We start from the raw sequence: 17,201 nt of genomic DNA on the forward strand, positions 1-17,201 counted from the left end.
TAATATATTTTATTGATTTTTTTACAGAGAGGAAGGGAGAGGGATAGAGAGTTATAAACATCGATGAGAGAGAAACATCAATCAGCTGCCTCCTGCACACCTCCCACTGGGGATGTGCCCGAAACCAAGGTACATGCTTTTGACTGGAATTGAACCTGGGACCTTTCAGTCCGCAGGCCGACGCTCTATCCACTGAGCCATACCAGTTATGGCTAAATTTTATTTTTATGTACAAAATAATTACATGGCTCTCGCAAATAAAAATTATACGAGATATGATCAGAAATCTCAGGTACATCCTGATCTCCCACACTTACAGACAGCCATTTCTGTTTCTGCTTTATCCTGCATAAATAGGCATGTGTGCACCTATAGCTGCCCTTGCTTTCCCTCCTGTCTTTCATAACAGGTTGCAAGTACTGTTTACACTTGTGTGTCTTGCTGATTTATTCAACATGTCTGTGAAGGTGTCAGTCCATAGTGATTGTGTTTGAGTGGTTTTCAGACCTTTGGCTGTGTAATGCCATGGGGACTAATCTTGGGCAGATGTTGTTTTGTACTTGGTGAGGGCCGTGGTCAGGGTCTGTTTCTAGCACTGGGATTGCTGGGTCCATGGGAAAATGCAAGGTCCTCTGCATGGGTGTGGTCCCAGTGTGTACCCCACCAGGACTCTGCACAGCCTCATGACAGAGGTTGCCAAGCTTTTGGGTCTTTGCCCATCTGATCCAGTGAGACCCGGTATCTTGGTATAGTTTTTATTTAGTGTGCTTCGATTTGAATGAAAAATGGAAAAATAGGCTTTTCTAAATTGAATATATTTAGTTGGAAAAGCATTTAAGTCCATTAAATGAAAGGTGCTCCTTACGTTGGTGAGTCACCAAGTCTGATCAAGCACTGCCAGGTTGAGAATGGGAAACCCCACCCAGGGGAATTCTCACTTTCATGCTCACTCTGCATCGGTTTTCAAAATAATGAATCATTTTCCTATCATCCTCCAAAGGTGACCAGTTGACTTTATTTTGGTATTATAAACTCATAGATTTAAACATACTGAGTGAGTTTTAAGCAGGGACCTCCTTGTCTGCATGACAGTCAGTGTTTAGTCTGTGAATTGGTTGTTTCAGAGATTAGCTGCAGGCTTCTTAGTTCCTCATTGATGTGTCCTTTCTGATAGCAAAGGGGAATGAAATTGATTTCAGGGAGTTCAACTTTGCTGATTATAGCAGCAGCAGGCGCCGCCAATAAATGGATGGCGGGTGCAGGCATCAATTCTAGCCCAAACCAACCTCTGTATGACATGCAAGGTTTTTTCTGTGTTGCCCCAATCCTTTATTAATAGGCTATTTGAATTTAAATTCCTATCTTTATTTTTTAATTCATTTTCCAGTTTGGGGGTATTTTCATTGTGTAAGTGGATTGTAAAAAAGTCAAAGAACGAGCTTTTCTATTTTAATTTACCATTATAGAATTTTTTTTCTATGCAAATTGAAGCTGATAGATCCCTGGCACTACAAGGTTTGAAATGTGTAAATCAGTTAAGTGCTTGACCTGATTTCATCTTTTGTAGGTAATGCAGGACCATCAAGATGGCGGCGATCCTGTTTCCAAGGCAACAAGCAGGTCTACACAGCCTGAATTTACGTCTGCACCAAGAAGTACTTTATACAACTCCTGGAAAGCAGTGGTCTGAGCCCTGAGATGATGTGCTCCTGAGTTGCATCTTCTGCTCTCCAGTAACATGTATGATTAGCCATATTCATAAACATCCTGAAAGTTAGAATTATTTTGAAAACACTGAAGATAATGGATGTTTGGGGGCAAATTGAGAGCTTGGATCATTTTCTTACCAACCTGAGATAGCAACATGATGACACAGCCAGAATAGTTATGGTGAGTCATGGAGAATAACCAGGAAACCTATTCCCGCAAAGGGGATGGTGACTTTGTTTCTGATAAAATAAACTTTAAAATAGAAGAAGAAGATGATGGAATTCCGAATCACAGCTTGGAAAGAGTGGACTTTAAGATTGAACAAGAGGACAGGAAAGCAGCTGGCAGTGGTGATGAACAGGCAGAGATCAGAGAAGCGAGCTACAGCTGTAAGCCCCCGGGGAAGTGTTTCCCTGCCGACCATGAGGACAACTACGGGGCCCTGTTCTCACAGTACAGCAGCACGTTGTACGATGTTGCCATGGAAGCTGTGACGCAGAGCCTCCTGTCCAGCCGCAGCATGAACTCCAGGAAGAAGTCTCCGGCCTGGAAACATTTCTTCATCTCTCCTCAGGATACAACAAAAGCAGTGTGTGTTTACTGCATGAAAGAGTTCAGCCGCGGCAAAAACGAGAAGGACCTGAGCACGAGCTGTCTCATGCGGCACGTGAGGAGGGCGCACCCCACAGCACTCATCCAGGAGGAAGGCAGTGTGTCTACCCTGGGATCCATCTCCTCCCCTGCACTGGTGTTCCCACCTCAGCCCACACCCCTTGGAGACCTGGGCACCGTACTGTCACCCATCAAACTTGTCCAGAAAATAGCCTCCAAGATCCCATCTTCTGAGCAAGTGACAGAAGAATGTGGATCTGTCGTATCTTCTGAAGAGGTCTCTGATGTGTCCGTCTCTGAGAAGTACAGGCAGGAAGAAGCCCTGGTGGAGCCACCCCAACCGCTCCCCACTCCTCAGCATGATGACTCTGCAGAGAGTGGGCCAGAGAAGAGCTTTCCACTTCCAAAGAGTACCTCTGGATCCCGAAGGTGGTCTGCAGTCTGGAAGCACTTCTACCTGTCACCTCTGGACAGCTCCAAGGCCGTGTGCATTCATTGCATGAGTGAGTTCAGCAGAGGGAAAAACGGGAAGGACCTGGGTACCAGCTGCCTCATCCGGCACATGTGGCGGGCACACCGCGCCATCGTACTACAGGAGAAGAGTGAGGGTACAGCTATTACGCCACGCTACTCTGCACCCACCACTTTGTTGCCTGCCCTACCAACGCAGGAGGGAAATCCAAGCCCTATGTCCTCATCGCCAGGCAACGAGGTACAAGAGTCCCCCTCGGCGTCCTCCTCCCCTGACCAGCTTACTGAGCACCTGCAGGCATGTCTGAAACCTGGAGATTCGCTGATGGAAGATGCATCAGTGTTGTCATCCTCTGATGATGTGGGCGAGGCCTCGTTGGTGTCCTCCCCTGAGAAGCAGCAGGGTGATGGGTCGAGCCCTCACATGGTTGAGTCTGGTGTTATATTCCAACAGAATCAAAAGGTGATGAAGAGACTGAAGTCGGAGGTCTGGCATCACTTTTCCCTCGCCCCCATGGACAGTCTGAAGGCGGTATGCAGACACTGCAGCTGTGTCATCAGTCGAGGAAAGAAGGGTGACGTGGGCACCAGCTGTTTGATGAGACATCTCTACAGGCGCCACCCAGAAGTTGTTGGGAACCAAAAGGGCTTCCTGGGGGCTAGTTTGGCAAACCCTCCATACAACACCTTGGCATCCACAGAAACTTCCTCCAAACTAACTGACCTTCCAGCAGTGGTTACCAAAAGCCGTCCAGTTCTATTTCCCGTTCACAGTAAGAAGACCTCCAAGCTGTGGAATCACTTTTCTGTCTGCTCTGCAGACCCCACTAAAGTCGTGTGCTTGCACTGTGGCCGGACGATAAGCAGGGGCAAGAAGCCAACTAACCTGGGCACCAGCTGTCTTCTGAGGCATTTACAAAGGTTCCACGGCAGCATGCTGAAGACCGATGTCCCCAAGACCATGCTGCCCTCTCCTCCAGGCGTCAGTGTGCCCCTGAGTGCAGAATTGTCAGGAGCTTCCTCCTTTGACAACACTGATGAGAAGTTTTATGATTCTCATCCAGTTGCCAAAAAGATAACAAGTCTCATAGCTGAAATGATTGCACTTGACCTTCAGCCATATTCTTTTGTTGATAATGTTGGCTTTAACAGGCTGCTCGAATACTTGAAACCTCAGTACTCTTTGCCCTCCCCTTCCTACTTTTCCAGGACAGCTATCCCCGGAATGTACGATAATGTGAAACAAATCATTATGTCACACCTTAAGGAGGCTGAGAGTGGCATGGTTCACTTCACGTCTGGAATATGGATGAGTAACCAGACCCGGGAGTACCTGACACTCACTGCTCACTGGATCACCTTCAAGTCGACAGTCTGGCACTGTGAGGATCACCACTGCTCAGCACTGTTAGACGTGTCACAAATTGACTGCGACTATAGCGGCAACAGCATTCAGAAGCAGCTGGAATGTTGGTGGGAGGCCTGGGTGACATCCACTGGCCTTCAGGTTGGCATTACAGTGACTGACAATCCCAGCATAGGAAAGACGCTGAATGAAGGGGAGCACTCCAGCGTGCAGTGCTTCAGTCACACGGTGAACCTCATTGTCAACGAGGCCATTAAAAGCCAGAGAATGGTGCAGAATTTACTCAGCATTGCCCGGAAGCTATGTGAGCGGGTGCTTCGCTCACATGCAGCAAAAGAGAAACTGGCAGAGCTGCAGAAGGAGTATGAATTGCCACCCCACCACCTTATTCAGGACATCCCATCCAAATGGAACACGTCGTTCCATATGCTCGAACGGCTCATTGAGCAGAAGAGAGCAATTAACGAGATGTCCATCGAGTGTAATTTCAGAGAACTGATCAGTTGCGACCAGTGGGAGGTCATGAAGTCTGTGTGTCATGCGCTGAAGCCCTTTGATGCTGCGAGTCGGGAGATGAGTAGCCACATGTCTACCCTCAGCCAGGTCATCCCCATGATCCACATTCTGAACAGAAAAATTGACATGCTGTTTGAGGAGACCATGGGCATCGACACCATGCTGAAGTCTCTGAAGGAAGCCATGGTGAGCCGACTGTCCGCCACCCTCCACGATCCCAGGTACATCTTTGCTACACTGTTGGACCCTCGTTACAAAGCCTCCCTGTTCTCCGAGGAGGAGGCGGAGCAGTACAAGCAGGATTTAATCAGGGAACTAGAAATGCTGAATTCTACCTCAGAGGACATAGCTGTCTCCAATGGGTGTGCTCCAGGCTCCCCATCGAGAGACTCCAGTGGGGACGAGAGCCTGTGGTCACTCATGGCCAAGATAAAAAAGAAAGGCCCAAGAGAAAAGATGAAGGTTCCTGAGGCCATGGTGCTTTCTTACCTGGAGGAGGAGGTGCTTGAACACAGCTGTGACCCACTTACCTACTGGAACCTAAAGAAGTCTGCCTGGCCAGGACTCTCAGCCTTGGCCGTCAGGTTTTTGGGTTGTCCCCCGAGTATTGTCCCTTTAGAAAGTCTGCTCAGCACACCCATTGAGAACGGTAGCTTTGGCCAGTCCAGGCTCATGATGGAACATTTTGAAAAACTTATCTTTTTGAAAGTGAATCTTCCATTAGTATACTTTCAGTATTGAAATCACAATGGAGCCACCAGACTAAAGGTGTTGTTGCTCATTAGGCACCAGCTGTTTGTTACAGGCTGTTGGTTGGCACCAGTTGGTGCCAAGGGGGACATCAGACCAGGCATTCTCAGGTCCACACTGAGTTTCTCTTGCGGTCTCACCGTAACGTCTATATGTGCCTTACTCCTAGTCCTTCAAGCCAGGTACCACGGTGTGTTTTTAACAAAGCCATTAGAAATATCCTGTCTTGTTAATTATGAAACAGGATGATTAGGTTTTAACCCATAACTATAAAGTTTTTTAAAAACTGGGAGTTGACCTTTTTCTTCTCCTGGGAGCACTCCCATGCCTTTCCCTTCTTCCTCTTCATCCCTCTCAGGTGTGCATCTCCTAAACTCTAAGGGACCCCATGAGACTTTTAAATAGGAGAGTGGTGGGCAGCAGCAGCGAATCCAGGTTGGCACCCTGAACCTGTCTCCAAGGCCACCTTCTTTCTCTGACTTCCCAGTGAGCTACAGCAGCCCCACCTAGTCTCTTTCTGTTGCTCCTTCTCTTCAGATCCTTCCATGTTTCACTGTTCCCAGCTTTAAGAAACTATCAAAATAAAAAGCGGGGGTTAGTAATTCATTTTACTAGAAGACAGGGTAGATTTAAACAATTTTATTCTGTAGCCTTTAATTATGTAAGAACAAATCAGGTACTGTATTTTAGTTAAAAATTGCTTTAGTTGCAACAAAACAGCCTTTGTGGCTGTCAAATAAAATCTGGAAATAGGTGGAGTAGAAGCCATCCTGACTGAGTGGTTTTTACCTGTAGCCCTATACATATGTGAGGAGTGCAGAGAATATTCTGGAAGATACTGTTCGCTACAACAGAGATGTGGCATTTGAAGACAAAACTAAACAGAAGTATCATGGAATGTCAGTTACATGGTGGTTGGTAAGAACTTCCCCATGTTCTGGTTTTGTGCTGAGGTTACACGTGGTGTTAACTCAGGGACATCCCCATTATTTATAACGTGCTCCTTGCTGCCTGTTGTCCTGCCAGTGGACCACATGACACATTTATAACAGTTCTGGTGATTGAACCTCCAAGCCTCTGACTTAGTGTCTCTACACTTTGAAGCTGTCTTTTGAAATGTGTGTAGTGCCCCCCAATTTGATCAAAATACGTGTAAAATTCTTTGTAGAAGAGGTGGTTTATTAACAGGGAAGAATGTTGTTATGTTACAGTTGTAAGAATAGCCTTAGGTGTTTAGGTTTTTCTTATAATACGGAAGACTCGGCCATCACGGGTATTTTAGAATCCCAGGGACATCAGAATGAAGTGTCAGTTGTCAGATTCTTTTAATATGTCTTCAGAATTTTTGCTTCAACATATAGAAAAGGGTTCATTTCCTTATTTCACACCAAATAAATATTCTGGGTGAAATAAGTCATTCATTGCCTGTGCCATTTTAGAAAAGTTGTTTCCTCAAAATACTGTACCTGTTATTAATCTCACTTTGCACTGACTATGTTTTGGTATATTTATAAATGGGGAACTCAGTTTCTGGAACTAAACTTATTTGCCATTTTCTACTGGAAATTTGAGCATGCTGGCTTTTTCTTAGGATGATAAAGGTTAGGATGCATTTCCTTATTTCACACCAAATAAATATTCTGGGTGAAATAAGTCATTCATTGCCTGTGCCATTTTAGAAAAGTTGTTTCCTCAAAATACTGTACCTGTTATTAATCTCACTTTGCACTGACTATGTTTTGGTATATTTATAAATGGGGAACTCAGTTTCTGGAACTAAACTTATTTGCCATTTTCTACTGGAAATTTGAGCATGCTGGCTTTTTCTTAGGATGATAAAGGTTAGGATGCCAAGGTTGTGGATTTGATCTCCATAAGGGCACATACAGGAAGCAAACAGTGAATGAATAAATAAGTGGAACAAATCAATGTTTCGTTCTCCCTCTCTTTTACTTCTTCTCTCCATTATCAATAAATTAAAAAAAAAATCTTAGGACCAGACAACATTCCCCTCCCCCCCACCCCATCACCATGTCACTAAGACCTATTTACAGCAGCTCCTTCCACTTGGTGCATCTTGTCTGGCTTTCAAGGAAAAACAAGGCACCACAAGGCAACAAACAGATTGAAGAGACAGGAGCAAACACTGACACCACCAGATGCTGGTGAGGACGTGGAGCAGCAGGAACACTCACTGCTGGTGGGAATGTGACGTGGTGCATCTACTCTGCGAGACAGTTTCTTACAAAACTGAACACATTTTCACCTTATAATCAGCAATCATGCTCCTTGGTTATCACCCAAAGGAACTGGACACTTAACATGCACACAAAAACCTGCACACAGATATTTAAAGGAGCTTTATTTGTAACTGGCCTGGTGCATGAATTTGTGTACCACTGGGGTCCCTCGGCCTGGCCTGCAGGATCGGGCTGAAACACTCTCCGACATCCCCTGAGGGGTCCCAGATTGTGAGAGGGCGCAAGCCAGGCCGAGGGACCCCACTGGTGAACAATCAGCCAGGGAGGGACTGTGGGAGGGCTCCAGGGCATGTCTGGCCCGTCTCCTGCAGTCCTGATCAGCCAGACCCCAGCAGCAAGCTAACCTACCAGTCAGAGCATCTGCCCCCTGGCAATCAGTGTATGTCATAGCGAGCGGTTGAGCAGCCTTAGCAATATCATTAGCATATTATGCTTTGATTGGTTGAACGGACAACTGGACACAGCATATTAGGCTTTTATTATGTAGGATTGTCAAATCTTAATGTATTTCAGTTTCTGACTTCAAATCTCCGAGGCAAAGATGGACCTTTAGTAAGTACACACCATGTGGAAAAGATAAAATTAGCCCTACTCCTCACACTGTACAAAATCAAAATCTAAACAAGTGACAGGTCTACATGTGAAAAAGAATCTATAGAAGCATGGAGACAAGATGAGGCTGAACTCCTGTGGGGAACCTCCCAACTACGCTGCGGGAAAGAGGACTCATAAACATGAAAACCTCAAGTTGAGAACATCTGCAGAGTCAGAAGACAAACGGGGAAACTACTTCAACACACATTGCAATAATGGGTGAACACCCTACGAACTGAAGAATTGTAGAATGAAAAGGAAAATGACCAACAATCCAAAGGAGAATGGACAAGAGATGTGAACCATTTACCGAAAAGAGAGCCCTTAAAGCTGTAGGACACCAACTACAACCCCCAGAGGAGGAAGAGCATATCTATTGTGAGACACCACCACTCATCTCACAGACTGGCAGCTTGATGGGGCTTAATTGACCCTTTCGGTCTCAGGCTGCTCCGTGAAGAGGAATTTGGCAAGACTGAGCCAAGCTAACACACACTGACCATGATCCAGTACCTCACCTCTAGGAACTTACCTTGAAAATGCCCCTTAAGCCATATGAAAGTACAAATGCATATGGGTAGTTAAAGCAGCATCATTTGAAGTTTGAAAATATTGGCAACCGCCTAAATGCCCACATAGGAGATTGAAGAAATGAGCGTCCACATACACAGGGTGACTGTGTCTCAATCACAAAGGCCCCTCCAGGGACAGGCAGAGTGACTCCAAGTGCTCCAGGAGAGCAGGTACAGAATGCCACCCTGCATTAAGGGAGGTTTTGCTTACCTTCACAGAAGCCCAGGGCAGCCAAGGAAACCAGGGCATTAGTGACAGGAAATGGTGGGAGTGACATCCCTGCACAGACCTTGGCCACGACCGACTGACTGGAAAGAATGGGAAGTCAGACCCCAAGACTAAAACAAGCAGAAAGCATGAACCCAACGATAAATAAGATGAAAAGGACACCACCATTCAGGGGACTAATCCAGGACAGTGTTCAACCTTGAACCCCAGTCATGGGTACTAGAGTGAAGGTTGCAAAGAGCTGAGCTTCGTTCCACGGGTTTGTTTCCGTAGTCAAATGGCAAAGCGATCCCAAAGCTACCCTGCTGAGCAAACGCCTGCTATTGCTGGGGTCAGGGTCTCACGGTGGGAGCCATGACAGGTGTGGACTGCGGGAAACAAACACAAGCCCATGTACTGGTGGGATTGGAGGTGTCGGCACACACCATTTCTCATTCACGTGTATGTGTGTGTGCGCGCGCGCACACGCGCATGCAGCACGCCTAGCCTGCCTAGCTCGGTCCACAGAAGGGACCTAGAAACAGACGTACCAATAGCAGTGAGCACATTTGTACCAGATCTTGGTTTGTAAAACCATTCCCTGCCAAAAGGTGCCCTCAGAGAAATGACTGGTTCCAGGGTGTGGACAGAGGCCTAGAAGAGCAAGAGTGCACACCTTATGCCAAGAAGTAGGACAGTGCTCCAGAAGTTAACATGATGGGGCATGTGACAGCCTGACAACCCCGTGGAGTGAATCCTGCACAATCTGAACACAAGGTAAGTAGACGGGGTGACTCTCAGACCACCAGGCCCAGCAGCAACTCAGACACACATGCCAATAATTGACAAATATTTGAATGCTGAGAAATTACCTATGAGCGACAAATGCCAATCATAGATAAATAACAAGTACTGATGACAAACTGATAAATGGGGGCAGGCGAGAACTCACATACAGTGCCCAGTGCTGACTGGCAGGTGTGGAGGCCCTGCAGACTGCTGGCCACATGGTCAGCGGTCGCCAAGTGTGGCACAGCTGCAGGAGGTCCTGGTCTGAGGGTCTGCAGTCTGCCAGTCAGTTGCTGTGGAGCAAACAGTGACTGCAAGGTGTCTTTCCTAGACACACCAGGGTTTTCAGGGGTCCAGGCCATGCGATAGGCAACTCACTCTCGAATGCTCAGACAATAGCTTGTCTTTATGCACTTAAGTCACGTGTGTGTGCATGTGGTATGTGGGTGCATACATGTGCAACGACATACTTCTTTGTATTAACTTCAGTGTCAGACACACTTTGGCTCCTTAATAAATGTGGTTCAGTAAAGCATAAATGTGCCCAATCTATATATATAAAAGACTAATATGCTAAGTGTCCGACCATCCGACCAGTCGCTATGATGCACACTGATCACCAGGGGGCAGACGCTCAATGCAGGAGCTGCTGTGATGTGCACTGGCCTTTTACAGAGAAACGGCAGACCTGGCACCAATAAAGCAACACTCGGCTTCCCCCAAGTGGGACACAGGCCTCGCCACCACCCCAGAGCGATAGCCCACCAAATCGCAGCCGATGCTGCCATGGTGCAAAATGTGGCCCACAGCCCAGCCCAGCCCGGAAACAGTGGCTGTGAGCACTGGGTAATGACGTCACGTAGCAACGTCCGGCTTCCTCTCCCTAGTGACTAGCTTCCTTGTAGTTTCTTCAGCCCAGGAATATGACTTGCTTTATAGCCAGGTGGAAACATTTCACACTTTAACCCAGTGGTCGGCAAACTGCAGCTGGCGAGCCACATGCGGCTCTGTGGCCCCTTGAGTGTGGCTCTTCCACAAAATACCACGTGCGGGCGTGCATGTAGTGCGATTGAAACTTTGTGGACATTAAACCCAAGTCGGTATCTTGTGGAAGAGCCACACTCAAGGGGCCAAAGAGCCGCATGTGGCTCGCGAGCCGCAGTTTGCCGACCACTGCTTTAACCAAATGTCTGTTTAGTGTTTTCCCTGCCTCATCTCATTTGATCCTCACAGAAGTCCTGAAGTACGAAGATAGGAGACTCAGTAGAATCCTATTTTCTTTCCATTAGCCAGAAAAGGGAGATTTAGAAAGCTTAGAAACTTGACCCGACTGAAAAGCAAGAAATGGTGGACCTTGAAAATGACTTCAGGTTTTCTCACTGCACAGAATATAGTCAAACACTACTGCAGTTAAATATTTCACCCGTGTTCTCCCTGCGTGATCTAAAATAATCATCTACTTCGTGTTGATATTTACTGCTGTGTTGTTGACAATTACCTGGAAGGGAAGTTGGGGTGCTTCACTGGGCTGGAAAGTTTAGCTAAATCAGAAAGCAGGTCTAATGAAGCAAGTTTATTCTATATCTAGAAAAGGCTAAGTTGACATGCGCATGCGCGATATATATAAAGCTCTTGCTGGCGTCAATTGCAAACACGTTTCGATCTGTCATTATTGATCGTGAATTTGGTTGACACTTCTATTATAGAAAAAGGGTAAATAGCGATATTAAAATATTTCTTCTAATTAATTTCCTTTCAATGTGCACAAATTCGTACACCGGGCCACTAGTTCATCACATAAAAATAAAACCTAGGTGAAGGCACTCTCTGGAAACATCACATATAAGACGGCTAATAAGAAAAGATGTACAAACTTTAATTCTTATCCCACTTGAACGTGTATGTCTGAAATTTCCTTGTGATGGAACTGTGTCCCTGGGACGATGGAGAAAAATTCGCCAGCGTGGGATTCAGGTCGGGGTACGCCATCCAGCAGGTGCGAAGGCTCCGACTTCACAGCTACAGACACGTGATCTTCCCAAAGGCTGCACTTAGTTAGGTGCTCAGGCCCACCACGGGCAGCAGATGTGGCTGCCTCCCCAAAGCAGCTTCCCAGGACAGCCGGCTGTGCCCAGGCCCCCTGGTGTGCAGTGCAAACGTGGGGTCCCTGTCTCAGGGGTGGCGGGGGTGGCTTTGGCCGGCCTTCCAGGGCCTGTATAGGAGGCACGTCATGTGTGTGGTTGTGCCTGTGCTGTTCTCGTCGGGCGCTAGGCGTTCCCTCAGGAGGGCCTGAGCCGTCTCTCCAGAAGCACCAGCTTTGTCTGCAGGTTGACGTTGAAGGGAGGCAGTCTGGTCAGGTTCAGACTCACCCCCGTGGTGCCTGCGACACTGGCCAGCACCCGGTGTGTGTCCCTGTAGAGGGCCAGGTGCTCAGGGACCGCCTCCATGAGCAGGTGTGTGTAGGCCAGCATGTGCTCCGACCCAGGCTGCACATCCTCCCTCTTCTCGTATCTGCAAGAAGACAGGAGAAGGCATGCACCTGGGCCATGGCCCCATGCCAGCCCCATCACCATTGTCCCCACCTGCAGTGACACAATGGCGGGAACATACCTCCAGGCGCTGTTGACCTCCAAGAACCGAGACACGCCCGTCTGTGCAGCAGCCACATCGATGTGCAGGACAACGTCTGGGGAAAACCTTGTGCGCGGTTAGAACCGGGCCGGGCGCCTCTGCCCGAGCTGCAGCGGGTCCCGCACAGCCGAGCACCTACCTGTCCGGGGGGGCACCAGCTCGTGCAGCCGATGCATGGCCACGCCACCAGGGTAGTTGAAGTGGGACACGTAGAGGGCCGTGGCCGAGTGGGCGGCGTTCAGCACGAGGTGCCCGAGCACGAGGAGGGAGCCTGCGCGGTACAGCCAGGACTTCTTGTTGTTGTTCAGCCTGGAAAAGAGCAGTCGTTTCGTGGAAAGTGAGTGACAGCCACGGGTGGAAGAAATGTCACCACGAATATGAACCTGCTGGTCCCCTTCGCTGAGTCCTAACAAGGTTAATCACCAAGTAGGTATATAAATCACCAAAGGAAGTGGGTCAACTACCTTACAAGTTTTCCCTCTGAAATTTCACCCAAAATGACAATTTAAAATTGATATTAGAATTTGAAACTCCCTGAGTTATGACTAGATTCGAGTACAGCCCCGAGGCCAAACACTGAATGCTGTGCGGCTTGTCAGGGAGCCGGCGGACACGGCGCCGGGCAGAGGCCCCAAGAGACCTGAGCCCACGGAGAGAACACCGTCCGCCTGGGCCGTCAGAGGTGCTGGCCTGTGTCAACTCAGGGGACCCTTGACCAGACTCCGCGCAGGCCCCGCTGAGCCCTTCTCAACCAGGCGTTGGCCGATCGGGACTGCAGAGCCTCGGTATGAACAATGTCACCACCAATGGTCTTCACTGTGGTCCAGCCCAACCTGGGGAGGGACGGTGGCCCTGGACCGCTCACGGGCAGCGAATGCAGAGCTTGTGAGTATGAGTTCCGTTTCTGCCTTTTGAGATGCAAATCTACCACCCAAACCTTCACCCCAGGCCCCGGGATCAATGTCCAGGAGTAACTGCTGCGTCCCTGTGGGGGGAGGGGGCCCCCGTGCCCGCTGCCTCCTGCCAGACACACAGCTTGTCCCTTGCTCTCCGGCCCCCACCGGCCTGCTCTGCTACCCCCGTGCCAGACTATCGGTTGGGGAGGGTGCGTTCAGTGCAGGGCATCATGGGAGGACTCCACGTTCACAAGTGGCCGGCTGGGATCTGATGAACTAGGGCCCCCTTCTCAGCCCCCAAAGCGAGCCAGCCTGCCTCACCTGACCCCCGCCTCACACCCTCATATCCTGCCTGGCCGCTCTCTCCTGCTGCCCCGAGTGACTGAGCCCTGGACACAGCTGAGCCCTGGACACAGCAGAGCCATGCGCAGACAGGCCTGAGACAGAGACGGACCAAGCAGAGCCATTGGCCAGTGCGTGGCCCATCCTGACCCGGGCTTGGCCCAGAGGCCGTTGCCTTGGAGACAGTCAGGGCCGCCCTGTTTCCCTTGCAAACCGTCCCCTTTGAGACTCAGCAGCTGCGGGCAGAGCCAGCACTCACAGGTAGGCGCAGCCCCGGGCGGCCACGGCGTTCAGCAGGGGGAAGGTGTAGATGATGAAACGCAGCTCCTTGTGGGGGAGCAGCGAGTACAGGGCCACGAACCCCAGTGCCGGCAGGAGCAAGGCCCAGGCCCTTCTGTCCACGAGGCCCAGGGGCACGAACAGCAGGCTGCTGCCCAGGCCCCGGGGCAGGGCCGAGTAGAAGTACCACAGCAGGGGCGAGGTCTGGGCGGGAGGGTCAAGGAGGCCACGTGGCAGCGATGGTCATGCATCCAGCCAGTCGGGTTCAGGCCAGGAGCACAGGGAAGACACAGCCCTGACAGGTGTCTCTGAACGGGGCGCCCCGGACCCCTGGGCCTCAGGTCACCATGTGATCCCCTTCGCTCGGGGACAGAGGCCAGGGCCTGGGCCTGGGCAGCAGTGGCACGTCCAGTGAGCGGTGACCAGGCTGTGCAGGGCTTTTCCCTCCATGGAAACCACTGCTCTGGGTGATGGGTGCACTGGGGACCTACCCACGGTCCTTCCTGTGGGTTTAATATCCCACAATAACGCACCAGAGAGCAGCCACAGGACTGAGGGGGCAGCTGGGGCTCCAAACGCAAGGAGTTGTTTCCATGGGGTGGGCAGGACCGGAGCAGAGGCCCCAGCCCCGCGCTGCAGGGCCCCTGGGTGGACAGGGTGAAGGTGCCGTTCCTGGTGCTATGGCTGCTGCCACACCGCTCAGGTGCCCCGTCGGATGAGACAGTTGGAAGGAGAGCAGCTCGCCTAGCCTGAGTGAGGCCCTGGCCGCCGGCACCCTGCCCAGTGGGCCATCCCACAGTGACCGGTAAAGGATACTCCCCAGTTAGAGCTTTTGTTCTGGACGGTGTTATACCAGAGCACAGTTCCTTCCGGCCACACAAGGTAGCGCCAAAAATAGGAGTCCACCGCCACCGTCAGTCCTGGCAAAGCAATGGTTCCTCAGGAAGGGACACGGCCCCTGAGCGCTGCTGGGGGAGTGAGGGCGGCCCGTGTCCCAGGCCCCAGGGCCATGTCCCCACGAGCCATCAGCTTCACAGGAAGGAACTGGCGTGTTGGGGCCAAGGTCCCCAAGGGCATCTTCCCGTGGGTCACATGACCTGGGCGCAGTGGGAGGAGGGGAGCGCCTTTTGGGGACGCTCAGGCAGCATGGCAAGGACTCTCTATTGCTGCTTAGATTTCAAAGGAATTTTGTTTAGTGACAAAAATCAAACCCTCCCCATTTTTCTTCATTTCTGAAATGAAAGCAAGTACTACCTCCAGGCAGGAGGCGGCACTCCGACTCACCGAGGCAGAGCAGGCCGGCGGGCACGGCGCAGCGCAGGGCCCTGGCCACGGACAGCCGCCGGGTGCAGAGCAGCAGCAGCAGCACGAGGCCCAGGAGCAGGCTCAGCTCGGCCCGGAAGACCAGGATGGCCAGTGCCGAGAGCCGGATGAAGCGGGCCCACCGCTGCTGCAGCCAGGCCGCCAGGGCCAGCAGCACTGTGAACCCAAGACGCAGCACTTACTTCTCGTGTGAGAGCCACGCAGAACCACAGGAGCAGCACACACCGCTCAGGACTGTCCCCGTCCTGCCCCTGCCCTGCATCCTGCACTGTCACACAGCCCAGACCCCAGGGGTATCTCCAGAGCCTGGGGCTCCGTGTGCAGTGCCCACTGCGGCCATTCTCCACTCCAGTCCTGCTGGCTCCGCCCACAGTTCACGGGGAATGGCGCTCTGCTCGCCACCTCCCCAGGCATGGTGAGGGCCAGGCCACGCCTCTATTGGGTCAGCATAGAACCCCAAACCCACGCCACCCATGGCCTCCTTGTGGCTCTCCAATCTGCCTGGGGCGCCCCCAGAACACCCACAGCGAGCTGCCACCTGCCCCGAGTCCCTGCAGGGCCTGCACAGGGAGCCGTCCCAGGTGCTCCCTTTCCTGGAAAGTGCACTCCACCCGCCCGGGCTGTCCCATCACTGGGTGTTTCTACGACGCCCCACGGGGCGCAGCGATCGCCCGGCAGGTGCTCCTCAGCGGACACCCCCTCACCTGTCCCCTGGCAGGAGTGCTCCACCCCGCGAGAGGCATGGGAGCCATCGCAGGCCTGATCGGCGTCCACTACGTACCCACGGGCAGCGCCAGCACGTTGGGGAGCGTCCGCGTGCAGTAGAACATCAGGTGGAACTGCGAGGCCGTCATCCAGCAGAACATGGTGGCCGCCGTGACCCCGAAATGCCGGCGCACTTCTTTTTGCAAAGTCCAAAGTCCAAAGATCACCCCGAGTCCAAGGACGGCTCTCACTAAACAGAGGCGACAGGTGTGTGACCGCCCGGCCCCGCGGGTCTGACACTAACCTGCAGGGGTCGGTCAGCGACCTGGTGACAGTGAAACAACCCTGAGAGGGGAGGGTCTTTGGTATTAAAAACGACTGCATGTGGGGAACGGATGGCCGGCCCCAACACTTCACTGTGACGGTGAGACGTGGGCAGGGTCCGTACCGGGGTGACGAGCCCGAAACTGGCACCAGAAGCCCTCACTTGGCGGGGACACCTCCAGCGCCACATGCTCACAGGCCCCCACTGTCCCGCCCAGGGCTCCCCGCTGCCCCCGTGACCAGCCGGCCTGTCTAGCTGCCAGTGTGACTGCAGACTGCGGCCTCCTGGGCTGCCTTCCGAGAGCCCAGCAGCCGCTCCTTGGGGATCTGGCTCCTCAGGGACCTGGCTCCTCGGGGATCTGGCTTCTCGGGGATCTGGCTCCTCGGGAACCTGGCTCCTCAGGGACCTGGCTCCTCGGGGAACCTGGCTCCTCGGGGATCTGGCTCCTCGGGAACCTGGCTCCTCAGGGACCTGGCTCCTCGGAGATCTGGGTCCTCGGGGATCTGGCTTCTCGGGGATCTGGCTCCTCGGGAACCTGGCTCCTCGGGGATCTGGCTCCTCGGGAACCTGGCTCCTCGGGGACCTGGCTCCTCGGGGACCTGGCTCCTCGGGGATCTGGCTCCTCGGGGATCTGTCTTGGTCGCCGTCAGGCCAGACAAATGCGCCGTGAGGCGGTGCTTGCGTCCGTGGGGGAATGCGACCACGGTGTGGGGTTAAAAAACTGAACTGGAGACAGTGCTGCTGGCTGGAAACTGAGGCTGCAGAGCTCGACGCAGACAGCCCGAGTTCACAGCCCGAGGGGCGCCCGTCAATTCCCTGTCCCGGGTCACACACCAGAAAGGGCTGCCGTG

General features: G+C 51.8%; 2 protein-coding genes across 2 annotated transcripts; one reads left to right on the plus strand and one right to left on the minus strand.

The window, feature by feature from the left end:
• The first annotated feature begins 1,695 nt into the window (after nt 1-1,695).
• On the plus strand, nt 1,696-6,184 carry LOC102433763 (zinc finger BED domain-containing protein 4-like). Its single transcript, XM_023748512.1, has one exon. It carries the CDS (start codon nt 1,898-1,900, stop codon nt 5,414-5,416), a length of 3,519 nt encoding a protein of 1,172 aa, XP_023604280.1. The 5' UTR covers nt 1,696-1,897; the 3' UTR covers nt 5,417-6,184.
• A 5,519-nt stretch (nt 6,185-11,703) lies between these two features.
• ALG12 (ALG12, alpha-1,6-mannosyltransferase) lies at nt 11,704-16,539 on the minus strand. The gene is made up of 8 exons (XM_006107842.3): nt 16,474-16,539; nt 16,102-16,324; nt 15,282-15,476; nt 14,814-14,917; nt 13,978-14,201; nt 12,620-12,789; nt 12,460-12,535; nt 11,704-12,360 (listed from the first exon to the last, which is right to left on the minus strand). Exons 1-8 carry the CDS (start codon nt 16,537-16,539, stop codon nt 12,129-12,131), a joined length of 1,290 nt encoding a protein of 429 aa, XP_006107904.2. The 3' UTR covers nt 11,704-12,128.
• Between the last annotated feature and the right edge of the window lie 662 nt (nt 16,540-17,201).

Source organism: Myotis lucifugus, unplaced genomic scaffold, assembly GCF_000147115.1.
Source record: "Myotis lucifugus unplaced genomic scaffold, Myoluc2.0 scaffold_1477, whole genome shotgun sequence".
In the NCBI taxonomy this organism is placed as follows: Eukaryota; Metazoa; Chordata; class Mammalia; order Chiroptera; family Vespertilionidae; genus Myotis; species Myotis lucifugus.

What these genes read in the sequence shown, in the direction of transcription:
- ALG12 (XM_006107842.3), bottom strand. Translation starts at nt 16,539, where the DNA reads ATGTGGCGCTGGAGGTGTCCCCGCCAAGTGAGGGCTTCTGGTGCCAGT. An exon ending in GCTGGTGCCCCCCCGGACAG is followed by an intron (nt 12,536 to 12,619) that starts GTAGGTGCTCGG and finishes GGTTTTCCCCAG; the next exon opens with ACGTTGTCCTGCACATCGAT. An exon ending in GAGGTCAACAGCGCCTGGAG is followed by an intron (nt 12,361 to 12,459) that starts GTATGTTCCCGC and finishes GTCTTCTTGCAG; the next exon opens with ATACGAGAAGAGGGAGGATG.
- LOC102433763 (XM_023748512.1), top strand. Translation starts at nt 1,898, where the DNA reads ATGGAGAATAACCAGGAAACCTATTCCCGCAAAGGGGATGGTGACTTT.